Source organism: Ruditapes philippinarum, unplaced genomic scaffold, assembly GCF_026571515.1.
Source record: "Ruditapes philippinarum isolate M1 unplaced genomic scaffold, ASM2657151v2 ctg7774_1_1_1_1, whole genome shotgun sequence".
Lineage (NCBI taxonomy): Eukaryota > Metazoa > Mollusca > Bivalvia > Venerida > Veneridae > Ruditapes > Ruditapes philippinarum.
Genome location: NW_026861090.1, coordinates 144908 through 166293, shown reverse-complemented (window position 1 = coordinate 166293; position 21386 = coordinate 144908). Strand labels below are relative to the sequence as shown.

At 30.9% G+C, this 21386-nt stretch overlaps 1 protein-coding gene across 1 annotated transcript; it reads right to left on the bottom strand.

Annotated features, from left to right (window-relative positions):
* Positions 1-18523: 18523 nt before the first annotated feature.
* LOC132714494 (beta-1,3-galactosyltransferase 1-like) lies at positions 18524-21121 on the bottom strand. Its single transcript, XM_060697386.1, has one exon. The coding sequence runs from the start codon at positions 20083-20085 to the stop codon at positions 18925-18927; it is 1161 nt and encodes a 386-aa protein (XP_060553369.1). The 5' UTR covers positions 20086-21121; the 3' UTR covers positions 18524-18924.
* Positions 21122-21386: the final 265 nt, after the last annotated feature.

The following is a 21386-nucleotide window of genomic DNA, read 5'->3' as shown; positions in this document are numbered from 1 at the left end:
ATAATGCGTTTGCGACCAGCATGGATCCAGACCAGCCTGCGCATCCGTGCAGTCTGATCAGGATCCATGCTGTTCGCTATCAGTTTCTCTACTTGTAATAGGGTTTGTAAGCGAAAGGCATAGATGCTGATCAGACTGCGCGGATGCCGGGCTGTTCTGGATCCATGCTGGTTGCAAACCCATTATGTTGGTTTTGTCATGATGCGGCTCATAGATTGATTGACCCTTGATACCCTGCTGGAACCTTTGCCACCAGTATAGTGCAGGTTGACTTGACTTGATACTGTTGGGTAGCTCATGTTTTTTTGTATTTTGTTATTGAAATCCATTAAACATTGAGCTGTTTTGAATCCAAAGCAGACCAAAATCCATAACGCAATTTCAATAGGCCAAGGGTTAAAGGGACTCAACTGAGGTTTTTTTGACATGAATGGATAACTGTATGTAGGACACCATTTGCTCACCTCGCTTCCTAAATATTACAAATTTTTTGTGCAAATTGACTCCAAAATGAAAAGCGTTGCCATGCTTTTATACCAAAATTGTATAAAAAATTGAGTATCAATTTAGTATCTACTATCTTGTATGTTTAATATTTACCTATTGCGTAGTTTTTTCCTTTTTAAGTGCACCAGCTGATTAATTTTTTGAAAAAAATTCACACATATTATCTATTTTAGGCTATTAGACCTCAGTGGAGTTCCCCTTTAATTAGTGATTATTTCCAAAATAGAATCTCCAAAGACAGTTTCATAGAAAATTTCAAAAGATAATGCTCCATTGTGAAAGATACAGACGTGACATGTTATAAAGGGCTGTTATTGTTATATTTGGATTTTTTTAACTCTTAAAGAGTTTTAATGAATTTATAAAGAAATAGTATATGCAAATGTATTATCACCTTAATGCAGTAACTGGGTATCTATTATTAAATTTAGAAGACTTAACCCGTTACTGCACTAAGGTGACGGTATATGACAGGCTAACAATATCTAGTCAGGCAAAGTTATATGAATTGTTTATAGATGTAATAACAATTACTGGAAAGTTTTATGTTCTGAACATAAAACTTTCCAGTTATTCATATACATCTTCAGATACTGCAATATACATGTATTCAAGATCCACTGTCATATGTTATAATTGATAATTGCAATTTATGCACCATATTATATAATAATTGACGATTTATTTCCTGTCCTAAAATATATCATCTAGTTGCCCAGTGTAGTCATTATTTAAGTCAAAGGGTTATTTTTGTGATGTATGTTTAAATCCTTTTTTCAAGGGGGACAACCTGTGGCCGAGTGGTTAAGTTTGCCATCTTTTTTTAAAAAACTTTTTCCTTCCCCTCCCGGTTTTTAAATCCCGCAGAACTTAAAAAAATAATGAGGGGAAAACTTTTCAAGCTTGCTTTAAAAAAGGTTTTGGTTAAAAACTTTGGCAACCCCGCCGCCCCAAAAAAATGAAATGGTCCTCCCCTCAAGTAAACAAAAAAAAACCTTTTTCATTTTAAAAAATTTTTGTAAATTAGGCTTTAAATTATAACTTCTTTTTTCGGTTTGGTACAATAAAAATTTTTATCAAGGCTGGGCTTTAAATTGAATTTTTGGGGAAAAAAAAAAAACTTTTATAAATCTTAATTCCCTTTAACTTATTTATGTGAAAAATTAAAAAACTTTGTGTCCCTTATTTCCAATTTACCCCTTTTGTTATTATCAATTATTGTCATTTAAAAAGGGGACCCGTGTATTAGAAATTTTTTAAAAATTAGTTTTTGCTATCACAAGTTTGCTGAAAACAATTGTTACATATATAACATGTATAAGACACTAGTTAATCTAATATGACAAATTTACATCTGTTTTATCTGAGTATATTTACATGTATATCTGATAAGAATGCACTCTCTAGCACATCAGGTTTTGGTAATTTTTACTAGTATTTAGATGCTCAAACTTGCTTATTTGACATAAGCAAAGTGTTGTGTCAAATTAAACAAAACCATAACAAGATTGCTAAGATACTAAGATTTCATGTATTGGATTTCTATTATTATTAGAATATACTTTCAGTATACTTTCAGCACTGTAGTCTGATCATTTGTTTTTGTATATGTTAAAGTAAGTTGCCATGTTTAACAAAAGTTAGTCATTTCTGTTTATATTTAAGGCTGAATGCTATTTGTTTATTGGATTATTACCATTAAGTGTAGATGATCATCTATGAATAATAAATGTGAAAAAAATTCATTGTGTTCTTTATAATTGCTTGATGGTTGACTTTCTTACTTTAAAGCTGAATTATCAATAGAACAAAAAAGATATAATATGTATACATATATGATACATAAAGGATAAAATTAGCAATGAATAGAAAATGGGTAGATCTAGCCATGAATAGATCAAATAAAATCTACCCATGAATATAACAAAATATGAAGCCATTTTGAGCCATGAACAAAGTGGATCTAGCCATCAATTTCGCATTTATTTAAGAAATGATATATCCCAAACTATGATTTTATCGCTCAATAACATCACTGTTTGGAGTTCGGATTGAGGAATTATATAACGAGGGCGTAGCCCGAGTGATATAATGATGCGCATCCGAACGACAAACAGTGATGTTATCCAGCGATAAAATCACCGATTTGGATATATTATTTCGATTCTAACACGACATTAACAAATAAATGCTGCCATACCTGATATTAAGCAAAATTGCGCCTGATTTGTTTCCGTACTTATTGTCAGCGCGTCGGATTTTATAGTGGTTACGTCACATGTATAATGATTATGTCACATGTCTAAATATAGAACGTCAAACAGTGACTTTATAGCCATACATGCCATAACGTCCCGGATGCCCGGGATTGTCCCGGAAATCGGATGTCTGTCCCGGAGATGTCCCGGGCATCGATTTGATCCCGGAAAAAAAAATCATGATATTTTGCAAAATTTTCATAAATTTTCTTAAATCAAATCTCGCACATTTCACCTCTCGATCGTAAAACATATTCTGACCTGGTACACATAATACACAGGAACGTTGACACTTACAAGTTTACAATATACAGCCCCCAATTATTGACTGTCGATTCCCCTCGGCAATAGCTTTCTTCATGCATCGGCAATTAACATTCTCTGTTGAATTTGGCAGCGTTTAATGGTCGGGTTAATTAATGGTTTACGGCCCTTAACAATTATCGTTAATCCCGATTATCATTTATTTTTAGATCAATCGCTAACTTGCCGAAAGTCTAATTATTACAAACAATGTAAATATATCTATCAAATAAAAAATTAAAGGTGTCAAATAAATCACCTGGCTGTGTTTGTTTTTATGACTGGAAGAATTGCATTACGTGACATGCAGTAATTATCACGACTTTAAGATATAACGGGTGAACAACATGGCTGCGCCCATTCACAGTGTTTATAATAAATAATAACTTACAACTTACTTGCTTTATGAAATAAAGAAATAATACTATAAAATGATAATTATGTCGACCTAAAAGGCTACTAATAAAACTAGTAAGTTAACTGTTTATCATTAAAATTCAGGAGAAAGTCGTCCTAATTAATAACGTTATACGATTGACACCCCCCCCCCTTTTCCACAACTGCCTACACATCCATTATTGCCGCGATGAAAAGTGTCCCGGAAAGCTGTCCAAAAATTATGGCATGTATGTTATAGCATAATAACACACACTTTCGGTTCTTCTATGTTCAATAGGGAAAATGCAGGTCGTGTGAGAATTGTACACAATACATGTACATGGAAAAATTGAGACTTCAAATTCTGCAAAACTCATTGAAGTTATACATTCCCTTTTCCAATTTCAGAACTCCTCAATATTTGGCTTAAAGCGATCCCTCAGAAGCATTAAAAACAGCAAAATTACATGAAAATTGCCGACTGTTTGATTTAGTCTGACCATGAGGAATAATGAAACAGTGCAGTATCTCTTACGTCCTTTAGAAACGGTTTGAACGGTACTCAATTCTCAACATCTTAAAGTGCTGGACTCAATAATCCCAAAGGAACAGCAAAATATAACAACACTGATGTGAAGTACGGGGCAACTTTTTACGGCTACCACTAACCTAACGCGCATCATATGCAGTAGTTTTATCTTTTGTACAAACATAAATTTTAGTGTAAAAAATAACATCAGTGTGAATATAACTTACATTTATTATTTATTATGTTATACCCCCTGGCGTCCATCCATCTGTCTGTCTGTCTGTCTGTCTATCCATCCGTCTGACCGTTTGTTAGCAATTTGGTTTCCGGAGCATAACTTAAGTTCCACTTGGCCCACAATATTCAAACTTCATAGGATGATTGTCCATATTGGGTAGAAGACCCCTATTGATTTTGGGGTCACAAGGTCAAAGGTCAAGGTCACTATCACCTTAAAACTGAAAACAGTTTCCGGAGCATAACTTAAGTACCGTTTGGCCCACAGTGTTCAATCTTCATAGTATGATTGTCCATTTTGGGAAGAAGACCCCTATTGATTTTTGGGTTACAAGGTCAAAGGTCAAGGTAATTATTACTTTAAAACTGAAAACAGTTTCCGGAGCATAACTTAAGTCTATGTGACCCACGATATTCAAACTTCATAGGATGATTGTCCATATTAGGTAGAAGACCACTATTGATTTTGAGGTCACAAGGTCAAAGGTCAAGGTCACTATTTCCTTAAAACTGAAAACAGTTTCCAGAACATAACTTAATTTCTATTTGGCCCATAGTGTTGAAACTTCATAGGATGATTGTCCATATTGGGTAGAACACCCCTATTGATTTTGGGGTCACACGGTCAACGTTCAAGGTCGCTATTACCTCAAAATTGAAAACAGTTTCCAGAGCATAACTTAAGTTCCATTTGGCCCACAATATTCAAACTTTATAGGAGGATTGCTATTTGAAGGAGGTAATACTTTATTTAATTTATGCAATGTCTTACAAATGCTTCATCCTTACTAAAAAAAAAAAAACCCCTTTTGGGCATATAATGCTCCGCCTAGCGGTGCTCTTGTTTTTAAATATCTGAGTTTAGGCCTACGCTTTCAGGATAAGTATTAAAACAAACAGTAAATAGAAACGTAAAGTTAATAGGCGGAAAAATGTACATTAAAAAATTTATAAGAACCTTGACCAAGGTATTGTTTTTTGGATATATGTTAGCCGGGTCAAATTGAAGATATGATACGAAGATATGATTCGGGAGTCTAAAAAGAAAAGAATATGTTCTTAATTCATTGCCTTTATTCTTTCTAATTAAAACATGGCGGAGACTGCCGTTGCATAACAACATGTGGCATAATAACATTTAACTAATTGTTCACAACTAAAAATAACAATGTTTTAACTTTACTCATGTCTAGGGGTACATGCAAAGAGTATTAAAATATAAATCATTATTATGATAATACTGCAATGTAAAATGTTTGGAATGAATAATAATAATCTGATTAACGACACAACCTTAATTATTCATATATCTGATTGAAATAAAAACATATTAAACTGATGATTACTAAACTGCTACTATAGATACTTAACTTAAGAATTAAGTATTATGCATAAAACAATAACAATCTAAATCATTGGCACAAATGATAATACTGACAATCAATTTATTTGGCACTTATAACTGTATATACTTAACAAAGATGAAAGATAATAAATGAATTTTTAAATGTTCGGTTAGACAAATAGCATATAAACAACGTTCAAAACAATATTTTATATGTTCGACTTTATGTCGTTTATTTAGTAATGTTCAAACCAATATATTATATGTTCCACCTCTAGTCGTTTATTTAGTAATGTTCAAAACAATATATTATATGTTCGACTTTATGTCGTTTAATCGCTCTTTCCAAATATGGCATAATACATGCTTTTCTAAATAATTGTCTTAACAATTATTAAACTGTATTCTACTTATAAAAAGTTCATAATTATCATGTAAAATGCGTATTAACAATAAACAGTAAAATATGATGATATAAAGATGAATCTCAAAATACGTATGTAAAACGTTTATTCGCGAAAACATATGACTCTACACTTTAAACATGTTTGCAAACAAAACAATACAATGTCATTGATAACAGTTACGATAAACGAAAAATACAATGAATAAACCTATCGAGGAAAGTCTTTTTCTTTCTCTAACTTGTAAATACTTACCTAAAAAGAAAAGAATATGTTCTTAATTCATTGCCAAGATTCAAGATTCAAGATTTATTCAAAACCAAGGCATATAATATGCATAAGGTTATGATATATCAACAATATAATGAACAGTTATTCAAATGTAATTAACAAAACATGTAAACATAAAATTATATAATAAGGAAATCAATTTGACTAACATATTACATATGACTAGACTCTAATTTTGGACATGATTTGTCTTATACAGAAGTTATCTAAATTGTTTCTATGTAAATACATTCATAAAGTTGAAAAATTAATGACTTACGGGAGAATGAGTTATTTTAAAATTTTGAAAATAATTTTTGCAGAATAATGCAAGTTTTAATAAAATTGAATGGTCAAAGCTATTCATTAAAGATTCTAATTTATAAATATTAGGATGATTTGAGAATTTCGAATCAAAAAAACTTTTTACGAAAGAGTTAAAAAAGTGACATTCAAAATAAGTAATGGAATTCATCCCCAAAGAGATTGTTTTGGGACATAAAATGACATATTCTTTGATTTTTCTTTCAATATGTAAATGTCTACCTTTCTCTATAGGTAAAAAGGTGGTTCATAGTTCTGAATTTACAAAGTATTCTAAAAGATTGAAAGTAAATATCAAAGTATTTCTCAAAAACAAAAATCTTTCTTATACACACGATAAATTAAAACATTTAGAAAAGATTCATTTACGGTTCATTTCCAGTTCTGTAAGAACTGGTCTTTCAATCTCTGTTTCACAATAGTTTTAAAAACTATTCAAGTTACCAACATATTGATTCACAAAAATAGTTTGATAAGCCAAGCTCATCAAGAGTATTTTTAACAAATGAGATGCCTAAGGAAAGTCATGACATTATTAACATGTAAAGAAAGAACTGTATTATACAATATTTTTACATATTTTATCAATTTTTTGAGGTTATCAACTTACTCCAATAACACAATATTCTTGTTTTAACCTGCAGTACTAGGGGACAAAGTCCTGTTTCCCCCATATATCATACAATTGGGCGTAGACCTTTTTAAATTAAGTATGAGTTACAGAAGCGTAACTGTAGTTGCTGCAAATAATTTGTACATTCTCTATACCCCAAAACCTCACAACCATATAATAAAATAGTACATAAATGCAATTGAACAGATATGGGTAAAAACAGTTTTCTCGCTTTTTTTAATAACAGAAAACATAGCTCGTCTAGCCTGGTCAACAAGTTTTTTTCTTGGCTTTTACCAAATTTGCCATTGAAATTAAATAATACACCTAAGTATGCGAAAACTTTCTACATTTTCTAACTGTTTACCATTTGTACGTAAAGTTAAGGTTCGAGTTTCTAGGCTTACGTGAACTAAAAACCACTATTTTCGTCTTATCCTCATTCACATTCAGATCCCATAATTTACAATAATCATATATGGCATTAAGACCATTCTGTAGATCTAATTTGTTTTCAGCTAATAAAATGGTATCATCAGCATATAATAGCAGGTATAATTTTAGGTAAACATCAACAGTATCATCACTAAGACAATTAACAGTTGCACTAGATATAGTAGACAACCCTTGCATACTGGAAGACAGAAACTGGGTTAAGTCATTTAAGTATAAAGAAAACAAAATTGGAGACAAATTTTCTCCTTGGCGTACACCAGTGTTACTACTAAAAAAATCTGACAATTCATTATTAACTTTAACACATGACTTTGCTTTATCATACATATTATAGATAATCTTTAAACATTTACCGTCAATATTATGCGACAATAGTTTGTGCCATAGATGTGTTCTATTTATAGAATCAAACGCTTTTTTATAGTCAACAAAAGCACAATACAGTTTTTTTCTTAGAATTCAAGTAATAATCAATCAATAGTTTCAAAGAAAATACATGATCAATAGTTCCATATTGTTTACGAAAGCCTGCTTGTTCCTCATTAAGTAGATCGTGGCTTTCTAAGTAAGCATTGAGTCGCTCATTTAAAATATTAGTAAATAGCTTTCCTAAGCAACTAAGTATAGTAATACCTCTATAGTTTATTGGGATCACATATATCCCTTTATTTTTATATATAGGAAAGATAATACCCTGACTCCAAATATCTGGAAATATACCAGCATCAAGAATAACATTAAACAAATGACACAGCAAAAAGTAGAAAAGATTCGTCTTTAGCATACTTTAAATACTCATTAAGAACACTATCAAAAGACGAGGGCTTTTATTATTTTTTAGTTTCACAATAATCTTTTTAATTTCACTCACAGTAAAGGGTGCATTCAATGCAGTATTATTAACAGTTTAAATTGTCAAAATCTATACTGGTATGCAAATTGTCATCTTCAACAATGTTTGCCTCGTTTAATTTCATAAAATGCTCATAGAAAGTTTCCTTAGATATCTTAGAAACAGCATCTTTGCCATCATTGCTATATTTATTCAAATAGACTCCAATAGGCCCTTGGGATCAGAGGACCTTAGATTACACAATTTTTTATTGATATCATTTTTATAATCTCTAAACTTCTTATTAAGAGTCTTTTTGTAGGATTTACTACTTGCTACCATAGTAACAAAACTATTTTGGGTTCGAACCCGTCTATGATACTTCTTGTTTGACAGATAATTTTTTCTTGCCCTTGAACATTCATCATTAAACCATTTCTTCTTACCATGATTTTTATTATTAACACTCTTTGATTGCTTATTCTTAACTTCCAATAATAAATTGCATTTATCGGCAGCTTTATATAATATTTGTGAGACTTTTTCAGTTACATTATTAATACAAGCATCACTATAGTTTTTAACACTATATATATCAACAAGCTCATTGTTAAGCTCTAATATACTAACAGGATCTAAACTGTCTACAAATTGTTGTCTAACAGAGTTATCCCATACAGGACGTATATAGCAATTATCATTGTTATCAACAACAACATCATTCATAATAATTTTGTTTTCAAGCAAAACTTGACAAACACTAAAATCTACAATTATACAATTGTGAACATCTGAAAATATAGGATCAAAGTCAGAGACCTCAAAGAATTTAATATTTGGAAAATTACATGGTGATAATAGCAAATAGTCATAATTATTGACATTGTTACAATCTTCAGAAAAACGTTCCAATGGAATACCAAAATCACTTAAATTACCTATAGACATACACTGATCTATATTATTATCAAAGTTCTGTTCAGCAACATATTTATCAAATATAACATAATCAGACAATTTGCTAGTCTTAGCATTAAAGTCCCCAAATAAAGTAAAAGGGGGATTATCAAATTGTACATTTAAATCTAAAATATCACTTTCTAATTTATCAAATAATTCTAAAGAGCTATATCTAGAACCCTCGGGAGGTAAGTATATTACAGCAAATATATTATTAGAATCTTTAGTTTGTACCAAAAACAATTTTTCATTACTTAAATCCAAGATTTGTAAATTATTCACAAGAGAATTTTTAACAAAGATACCAACACCACCAGATCTATTTGTATAAATATCTCGGGTCTTTCCCATAAAAGCATACCCATCAACAATAGGGTCATCAAAACAATCTAATTTTGTTTCAGCAAAGTGAACAATATCATACTCATGAATAAAAGAAATAAAGTCTCGATTACGCAACTTTGAAGTAATACCACATACATTTACATAAACTAGTTTTAGTACTGAATTTTCACTAGAAAAATGATAAGCATGATCAAATAATACATTGTGAGGAGAAATACTATCAGAAATACATTCGTGAAGAACACTTGAGGTACAGTTCTGTGAATCGTCATTAAAGTTCGCTTCCTCTACACTATTCTGGTCGAAATTTGACCCATTCCCCACGACATCCTATAGATAGTTCTCCAGGTCGAGTTCTCGGAGCATATCTTCGGATACATTTACCTTTAGCTTATTAAAGATATCATCAGGAGATGTTAAAACAAAGTTATTGTCTTTAAAGCGACAGTGAATATTTCCATCACACGTCTTCTCAACTCCGGGTATTTTAGCAACGACGGACTTCAAACGTAGTCTAAACGGTGTGATGTCATCTGTGATGTATACCCCTTTAATTACAGGATCGGATGATAACTTCAGATTCTTTTTGTACTTGTACACCAATTTAACTGACTGGCGAGATACAAATCCTTTATTCTTTCTAATTAAAACATGGCGGAGACTGCGCCAAATTACCGCAAAGAATAACTAACGCAAAGAATGCTCAACATTTTTTATAGGGGTGCCTTCATCAACCTCACACACTCCCCCCGTAAACCAAATGTCGTCCCGACATTTGCTTTCAAAAGAACCATTATCACTAACAAGTAAACACAAACAATTTACAAAATATATAACTATCATAAAATGAAGACTAGAAACCAAGTAAACAAAAAAATTAAAAAATACCACAAAATTTACTTATTTTAAACATAAGCTTTAAAATATTTCTCCAGATCTTAAATGAGACACTATTGACTAACATTCTTTTCAACCTCTAAGATCACAAGTATTTATACAAAGACACTTCATTCTTTATTGATTCTTATCTTAAGCGCTTCCCCAGGAAACCCAACGCCATTACACTTAACAATTTGACCACGCCAAAAACCCCATGAAATGAACAGATGGCCAGTCTGTTCAAGTCATACCCTTTTGGTTATACATGTAGAAGTTTTGACCCATTGCCAACCTGTTCTCTTTAATGACGAACCCTTTGTTCCTGAGCATCATGCCTTATTTCTATAATCAATAAATGTCTTTAAGTGACTGTATATTCTTAACAAATTGCTTAGAAAAAATTTCCGAATGGTGACAACCAACACAGTGAATTAACCACTTTTTGGTAAGATGGCTGTCCCAATTTATCATATGTTAATAACCTAGGTGCCACTTGCTGCCTTACTGATCGTCTTAGGCCAACTTGCGGTAAACTTACCTCAATCTCGTCATCTGAGGTTACAGGTGTTCCATTACTATCTGCTTCAATTTCAGAATCCGAATCACTAGTTTCTACACATTCTTGATCCTCAACAAAGTAAAAATCTTCAGAACTTACCTCACTAAAATTGTCTTCTCTATTGGTACATTATCGACATCATTGTCTGACTTGCGGTAAGGTCTAGGAACAAAATCTTTAGCCTTTGGATTTAATTTACTCACATTTTGTTGTAGTATCTCGTTGTTTGCAACAAAATCACATGGAAGTAGTAAATTTCTATGAAGTGCGCCCCTTCCCAACTTCAGGTTTAATTTTATAAACAGGCGACTCGTCAGCCATACGTTTCTCAACTACATGAATAGTATCCTCCCAATAGGATCTCAACTTACCTGGTCCACCTTTCTCGTTCAAATTTCTTACTAAAACTCTGTAACCAGGTTGCAACACTGAACACTGTTTTCCCTTATCATAGTTTCTCTTTGCTCCTTCATTTGCTTTTTCCACATTTTTCCTTGCAATCTCGAAAGCTTCTTGTAAACCTTCCTTCCATTTTGCAACATAACCTCTGTGAGAAAGCTGATCATCTGTTTCACCCAATCCAAAAACTAGGTCAACTGGTAATCGTGGTGATCTACCAAATAATAAGTAGAAGGGAGCAAAGCCAGTGGTATCATGCTTGGTGCAATTATAAGCATGGACAACCTTATTTAGGTGATTCTTCCAATCAGATCTTTGGTCTCTGTCTAAGGTTTTTAACATAGCCAGTAAGGTTCGATTGAAGCGTTCCACATGGCCATTTCCTTCAGGGTGGTAAGGAGTTGTGCGAGAATGCTTTATTTTTCGCAAAATTTCTCCAGGTGAAAGAACAACTGATTTTCGAATTCTCTGCCCTGATCATGATGTAAACGATGTGGAAACCCAAACCTCATAAAATACTCATTGAACATCTTTTCTGCAGCTGTCTTCCCAGATTTGTTTCTTGTTGGATAAGCTTGTGCAAAACGTGTGAAATGATCCATTACTACCGGACTCGGGCACCAACCGAAAACATAACACGAAAAACGTGCGTTAACCCTATATTGTATAAAATTTTCAAGAATGTAACACTATACTATCTAAATATTATATCTACATCTTCTTATCTCAAATGCTTTGTATACATATACAGATAAATTTCTTATTACTTTAACATTTTCTGATGAAAACAAATCTATGGTTTTAAACATGCTTGGTCGAACTCTGTAGTATCTATTTATATATTTATCTCTAATTGTGTCATACATTTTACACTAAAAGAGGAAATGAAATTCGTCTTCTATTTTATTACATGATATGCATAGTCTATTTTCTCTTACAGTTCTATTCCATCGGCCACATTCTATATTTAATCGATGTGAGGATACTCTCAATCTACATAATGCATTTCTATATTTATTAACATTAAGTATTTTAAGGTATGGTTGAAAACCAAAACTACATATAGATTTATAAAAAGTAGCTCTTGTTGAGATATCAATCCTACTTTGCCATCCTTGTACAAAGACATCCTTTATTCTTTGCTTAATAATTTGTACAAATATGTTAATATCTCCTACTCCTTGCGCTAGCCAAACATGATAAAAACCTAGTCTGGATAAAATATTCTTAACACATGAAGCCCAATTTGATTTTTGAGGTTGATTTTCAATGTCATTTAACATCATTTTATATATATAATTTATATATTTATTTTCAGGGCTGCTTGTTACTTTCAACCAATATTTTATAATGTACACAATTCTAAGACTATATAGATCCGTTCTTCCAAGATCGCCGTATATAAAATCATTTTGTGTGCTTACTTTTACACCTAATGTTCGTTTGCAAAACATTGTATGCACCCTTTCAATTTGGTTTGCTTGTAAAAAAAACCCACACCTCAGCACCATAAAATAGGACTGGCTTAATTAGTTTATCAAACAGGTCTAAGACATGATCTGAAGACAAATTAACAAACCTAGACATATAACTTTTTAACTTAAAAATTGCCTTTAATGCTTGTCCTGATAACGTGTTACAGGCTTCCTTAAAGGAGCCACCTGACGTAAAAACAATTCCTAGGTACGTATATTTATTAACGATTTCTAAAGTATTTCCATCATAATAAAAAGCCAAGTTATTTGGTAAACGCCCCCCTTTTCGAAATATTATCACTTTTGTTTTATCTTTATTTAAGCTTAATTTCCATCTGGAACAATATTCATGTAAAATATTAAGACTAGTCTATAGTTCTTCAGCAGAGTTTGCTAAAAGAACAATATCATCAGCATACATCAATAAAAATAGTTTCAATGATCCTATATCTACACCCTCTGCACCCTTAATGAACAATTCTTCTTCTAAATCGTTTAAATACATGGCAAACAGAAAAGGACTCAAAGATTCACCTTGTCTTACTCCCAGATAACTATCAAAAATAGAACCTGTCTCACCATATAATTTTACTCTTGAACGTACGTGTGCATACATTGATTGAATAATATTAAATAACTTACCCCTTACACCCAATTTGAATAATTTATACCATATATTCGGTCTTACTAAGTAGTCAAACGCTTTCGAAAAATCAACAAAGACACAAAATAATTTCTTATTTTGATTAAGAACATGATTAATAAGACTGTTAAGAACAAAAATATTATCAACAGTCCCCATTTTCGCTCTAAAACCTGCTTGAGCTTCAACATATATATAGTAATTTTCAGCCCATAAAGTAAGTCGTTTGTTAATAATACTTGTAAATAATTTTCCAACGACACTTAAAAGAGTAATTCCTCTAAAATTTGAGGCATTATCTAGACTACCCTTTTTATGTATAGGGATGATATATCCTTCACTCCATGAGGTTGGAAAATAACCTTTATCAAGAATTTTATTAAATAATTTCAAAATATGTAAAGCTAAGATATCCTTTCCATAGACTAAGAATTCGTTTATAATACCGTCTGGGCCTGCACTACGACCTATAGATTAAGTAGTAAAAGTTATATTTTAGAACTATTGTAGACAAGGAATTAAAAATCATTCCATTGACCTGATGGTTTGGTTTGTTTGTAGAAATATGTCATGTATATGTTCATTTTTTTTCTTCCGTATTTTAACCATTTTTGTTTATTTTACCATAATTGTCTGTTTACAATAAAAGTTGCAGGCTGAGACGGGTTTTGTTGTCTTTAACAAGAAATCATATCAACCGGGTAAACATGTTTATATTACCCAAAAAAAAAAAAAAACCAAAACATTTTCATTTGATACTTCCATGTAACAATATTTTATCTCAACTTATACGAGGGATGGTTTTAATTTCGTGAAAATCGCTGTGAATGAACACACATTTATCTCGAATCAATATATGAGCGCGTAACTGCAGTAGCTTATAAAACATAAATAGGGACTGATCAACCCTTGATCTGAAAATAAGAAATCAAACTTAGCAAAATGATGTCTTCATACCACAAATAATATCAGAAACAAACAGTCCCTTGCCCGCCCTGTAAACATACAACTGCATGTAAAAAAGTTTATTTGACAAGAAGACTTTTGAAACAGCAAAGCTTAAATAGATCTTGTATTGTTCCGCCGGTAAGATGTGAATTTTATAAGTTATTATTTTTTTCATCTACATTGGTTGGGATTAGTACAATAAGTGGTCGTTTAAAATGGCAAAGTTATGATTATATTGATCATTTTTTTATCTTTTCACTCAAATGTACATATTAACTATAACATTCCACAAAACAATGATGTTTATAATATTAAGTACTTACTGCATTTTTATGTAACAACATTATTGTCAGAAAACTGAAACGCACGTTACCAATATTATAAAAGTTTACGACAGTATGGGGTAAAATCTTTAAGTAAAAGGGTGATTCGCACAAAAAAGTTTACTTTTTACGCCAATAAAATACATTTTATCTCTGTGTATGAATACTCTGCGGATGTTGTTATAATCGCTTATTTTAAGTGGAATGGTGATCTGATTTGAAATTTTGAAGAATAGGGTTCTGTTTTCAATTTCTCCTACATTATAAAAACTTCAATACTAAAGTCATAAAGTAGCCTAGCGGATTGTGCCTTGGGTTTGTGATTTATTTAAATCCAACGAGGGCATGGTTTTGTGACAAGATCATGTTACTTGCTATTTGCATAACACTTGTGACAACTTGTCAAGAAAGTAGATCATCTTATACATGTGTACGTGTGTATAAATTAAGATATGAAATAGTTATTACATTATATGCTAGATAGAAACATATTTACACATACATTACATATATTACTAATTTGTAAGTATTATAATTATATTAATTTAATCTTTTCATATATTGTCATACACATACAGTTATGTATTTTAATGAAGAACTTGTCTTCAGATATATCCTAATATAGTGTTTAACGAGGTTGTGTAAATCACTTATACAGTCATATATACAGTCATACACTGTTCCCCTCACAAACCTATTAATATATAATTTATTAAATAGCTTTACGTTATTAGTCCTATAAAAAGCACCTGTCAAGTTCAATAACACGATGGCCTGCCTTATTAAAACATACAGTGCCAATACCTATATCACTTTTTCGGCCCCGGGCCGAAAAGTGATATAGATATAAAGCCCGCATTTGAAGTAATTTGACTGGCTAATAACGCAGGGCCAAAAAATGATATAGATTTCTGCAAGAATCTGGGAAATGGCAGCCATTTGTTTTACCTCGGTCTATGTGTAGACACCGACAGGTTGCATTAAATGAAACAAACTATCCTCAGCGTCTTAACATTCACGTCATGATTTAATTGTGTTTAACCGATTGTGTTATAAATTAACAACGTGTAGATTTCATGAAAACACAAACACACATTTACCAGAGAGTCTGACATTTTGTTATACAAGTACAATATAAGTTACAAAATGTAGGTTTTCCAAACAAACTGATAAAATGTAGTTATTTTTACAGTTGTTCTTTGTTATAATTAAAATATGTTAGAATTAAAATAAGAAGAAATATCCGAGGATCAAATATGAATGATAATTAGTACATGTAGTTAAATTGTCAATAAATAAGTGATTTGATATTGGCCATGTTATTTGTCCGAGGGTCAGTCGTATTGGACCTCGGCCTTCGGTTTTGGGACAATACGACTGCCCTCGGAGAAATAACAGGACCAATATCAAATCACTTATTTAGTTTCATATAAAAATGCTTGAGGATACGTACATTGAAAGCATTATGATATGGTTATATTTCACTTTACAGTATCAAATATGTATGACAGTTCCATCAACCCAATGCCTTTTTGAACTAAACATAATAAAGACAATAATGGTACACTAACTTAACTTTTAAATGTTTCTCGTTCATATGTTTAAAGCCTTAATCTAAAATAACATTTGCTTGCTAGATATTTTATTTATACTATACATGGCTTGTATTGTTCAAAATATCTTAATATAAATATATTTTACCTATTGGCATGAAGTTATGAATTATTAATCATATACATTTATATTGTGTAATGAGGGAGAAAATTACATTAACCTGTTTTAAATTAATAGAATCCCCTTTTATCAAACTACGGATAAATCGTACTGTACAGTTCAACTTAAAATGAAAAAACATGTTATTGCCCTTTAATGACAATGTAAGCTGTTCAATGTGATACTTTTTAGCAATGTAGATTTTTATGGTTTCTCAGACTAAATGTTTAGCATAAATCAATATAAAATATCATGTTCAGTTCAATGAAGTAAACGTTGATGTGTTTTAGTTAAAGCGCTTTGAAATAAAACCGATTGTTACAAAATTGAACGTTAAGAAAAGTAATTAAGTTTAATGTATGTTCTTTGATTGACATTGAATTGCATTGTTGTAGTTAAACTGGTGTAAGACAAGCTATTCGTATGTATGTTGTAAAATATCTACATATGTTTGATGAGTTATTTTAAGTCAGAACGTGCAGACATTTATAAAACAAAGATGTTAGTGTTAATAAGTGCATGCACTGCATATTTTGCGAAATAAAGCTGCCAACTGATCATTTTTACTCTAAAATGAAATAATGTGTCATAACTTTAAAATGACTAAAAAAAAATGATATAACTGTGAGTTGAACATAAAACCTATATACTTTTTCAGAATAATGATCATCGATAAAAATTCCCGCATTAAAACTAAATTTTATTTGTTAGTCGCATATTCATTGTAAACTAACATTGATGGCAGACGGTAAGTTAGTATAATTAATTTATAAAATAAATATAGTTATTGTTACAATGATTCGTATACAAAGATTTTTAACAATCTTTACAAAATCGGACTATAATACTAAATTTGAAATTTATAGATTTAACTCGTATAAATGTTGAACGACATTAGGTTCTGTCAAATGACTAAATATCATTCCAACACATACCATCGAAATTTTCAGGCACTGCTGGAAGATAACTTTAAAATAATTAAGTATTCCACTTAGTGACTACATTGACTGTATTTGTGATCAGACACTGTCATAAGAAGGCAATAAATTGTCATTAATTGTCTAACTACGTATTGTAAATGTAGAAACTGCCCATTAAAGTTAGCATTGTTATCAATTAAGATAACGTTGTGATGTAGTACATGTAATGTAATTTTTAAAGACAAACTTGACAAAGGTTATATGCGTCAAATATTAATATCACAATTAAATATCGAATTTAACAACATGATTGTGTTTTTCTGGTTTTATTTATAATAAAATTGTTATTTTGTTACCTCTATTCTACCTTTGTTTATATATAAGCAATGAATCTCCGGAAACTCGAAAACATTTTTCAAGCGAGAGAAACAACATGTAGAAATCAAATTTATTAACTTATTCAAAATTGATGTATTTTGTCTAGCAATGTCAAAATTATTCATAATTGCCTGAGGTGTTTGTCATCTTCTTTATAAATTATTGTCTGACACATAACTATTGATATTTTGTTATTTGTTCACTTATTTCAGCACAAATTAATCACAACAAAATTACAAGAGAATTGCAGACTCGGTTGATTGAGTCTGTATGTAAGGATAATGAATACGTGCAACATCCCTCACGCCCCCTAGCACCGACTTTAGCGGTACTCATGATCAATTCTCAACACTTTTCATTCTCAAGTTATATAACACTTACAAAACTTGTATTTCTTAAAAAGTTATATACAAATAAAGCTAAGATATTGTCTTTAGAACGATTTAATTATTAAAAGAATGGAATAATTACAACTGAAAATACAAGTTTCATACACGGTACATATTAATATTTTCAATGAACAACAAAAAGTTTCGTCGAATAATTTTGCGTTTGATATGTTCTATAATTATCAACTGTACAACATATTACAAATGTAGTATAATTGATATAATCAAAATTATTGCTATTCAAATGTGTCAATCTTAACTCATTTCTCTTACACTCATAAACATATATAAATAGAACACATTTAGAATTACACCATCATTTATAATAACCAATCATTTTTCTATGGTAAAGAAGGTAATGAATGCCAGCCCGTATAAAAACGTTGTGTTTTTTTTTTTTCATAAAATAAAAATGACATAAACCTGACAGAAAAAACTACAAATGATAAAGGTTTTGTGTTGGGTATAACACTCAACACCTGATTAAACATTTCGTTTTCTTATAATGAATGATATCGAAGACGAATTAAATTCGTTTTACTTTTTGAAATACTTTAGCACTGTAGACCAAGTTTCTGACATTTCATGTATTCCACTCGCTTGCATTATTACCAATTGGCATTTGTCCTTTAATGTTTCGAAGCATTTTATAGCATTTCCATTGTCTTCCTGCATTTCATTCCAAGCAAGAGTTTCGTATTTCAAACTCGGGATGTTATGCATGACATATCCATATAAAAGTACGTCATCCAATTTGAAGAAAGGTGTTTTGGAAGCAGACAGGTATAACGATGGAATAATGTCATTTGTCATACTAACAAACTTGCCCCGACAGAAGTTGAGATAATATTTTACACCTCTAAAATGATTGTCACTTATATACCACTTGATTGACTGTTTTCTAACAACAGGACTGGTGCCGTAGTGACAGTACACGTTAGCGTGCCGAACCTTCGGAGTATTTTGAATATGTTCAAAGTATAGGAACATATTTACAAGAATGTCATCATCAACTTTGAGAATATGCTTTGGATTTCGGCAGTTTTCTTGGATCCATTTGAAGGACATGACTCCTTTATGTGTTAGATTGAAGTATGTATCGACAAAATCTCCTTGTAAAATATCAGCATATGCTTCAGATTCTCTTTTTATCATTTCCTGTATAATGCTGTTCAGAGGTTTACCGAGCAGGAACATAACCTTAATCTTGCCTAAGTGGTGATAATAGGAATCATTAGTCCAAGTAGCTCTTATCGCTTGTCTTCTTTCAAAGTTGTCTGTTGCTGAATTGACGATAACTAGAACTGAAAAGTTAAGGGCACGTTTGCACAAGTTTGGATTCTCTATAAGGTATGAACTATTTATAGTTAATGCATACTTTGGATTAGTTGCATTTATAAGTTTTGATAAGTATGATATCATTTTAAGAGGAAATTTTTCTCTCATGGATTTTATATATGGATCATTATCAATATTTCCCGGATAAACATGCAGCCTATGATTTTGTGACAAAGAATTACTTGTTTTAATATCTTGTATGATACTATCTGAAAACAAGTAATAACCAACATATGACACGGCAATTGTTAATGATCCAATGAGTAAAAAACGCCTAAGACAATTCGTTTTCAGACAAAGTTTTACAAACTTCGTTGACAATGATAACGAGTAGACTTTTATAACAGAGCTGTACGTCATGTTGATATTTTCCGAGGGCACTCTATAATTTTATATCTGAAAAATAAAAAAAACGATAAGAAGAGTGATAAGACATTGTTAATGATACAAAACAATAGTAGTAAATGTTTTGTCAAAAAAGATAGCCCATGCAATAAGACAGAAGAAAATAGTAGTAAATCTATTGTCAAAAAGATAACACATGTAATAAGATAAAAATTGATAACAAATGCAAGTTTACGTCATACTAGACAAAAATATCCTTATGGTATTGATTTAGTCAAACTGTCAATACTTCGTGTCTAAAACATGCATTTTCTTTAGTTTAACCTTTTTATAAAATGCTTCGCTTGATATGAAAAAAAACACCATGAAAATAGACAATACATTGTAACAGTATATGTATATAAATAACGTAATACTATCTATCGCCTGAGGCGCAATAGAAAATTTACATTTTAGTAAGGCTGTGTGAATTTAGGATGTGGATTATGCAGACAGTTCATTTTAAATGAAGATTAACTCTATTTTATTGTTAATTTAACAAAGAGGAATACTTCGTCTATTACTTATTAATATCTTTTTGAAAAGTTTAAGGTCGTTTACAATCATTCAAAAGATTCGAATCAATCAAATGATGTTACACAAATGTACAGTTATTAACTTAATTTTTTTTGACAGGTCAATTTTATCAATTTACGCCTACGTAAACGTTGCTAAATTTAGTGTCCGTAAAATGATATATTATTCTGCGATATTATATACATGTATTACTTTAGGTATTTGACTGTAATTTTTTTAATGAATCATTTAATTAAGATATGTTAAACACAAAATATGTATAAATTGGTTTATACCTTTTGATAAAACTTAATAAAATGAAAACAAAAACATATTTAAAATTACTTGCGTTTATTTGTGTTTTCTTTTTGATTCAAAAACAATTACATTGTAATAATAAACTTTATATCAGTCAAAAGTAAATGATTATAATTAATAAAGAAATGATAAACATACCAATTATAATTAATCCATTTATCATTGTAGGTTTTAACTTGAACGTAATAATTACGATCTACATTTTGCAGCGAACCTTATTATAGCGTTGCAATAGTGCATAAATTACTCTTTCGATTAACATGCATGCATAATTATATTCTAAAATATACGCGAAATGTAATGTTTAATGTATGCGTTTACAATGAAAATAGTTGATTATAATCGGAATTAATGCGAATTTATATGTTTGATCCAGTACCTAGCGAACAACTGGGAAAGAAATCAAAGCACAGAAGACGCTGAATTTGTTTGCGTCTCAGAAT

Excerpts from the sequence above, each read along its gene's own strand:
- LOC132714494 (XM_060697386.1), bottom strand. The coding sequence starts at position 20,085 with ATGACGTACAGCTCTGTTATAAAAGTCTACTCGTTATCATTGTCAACG.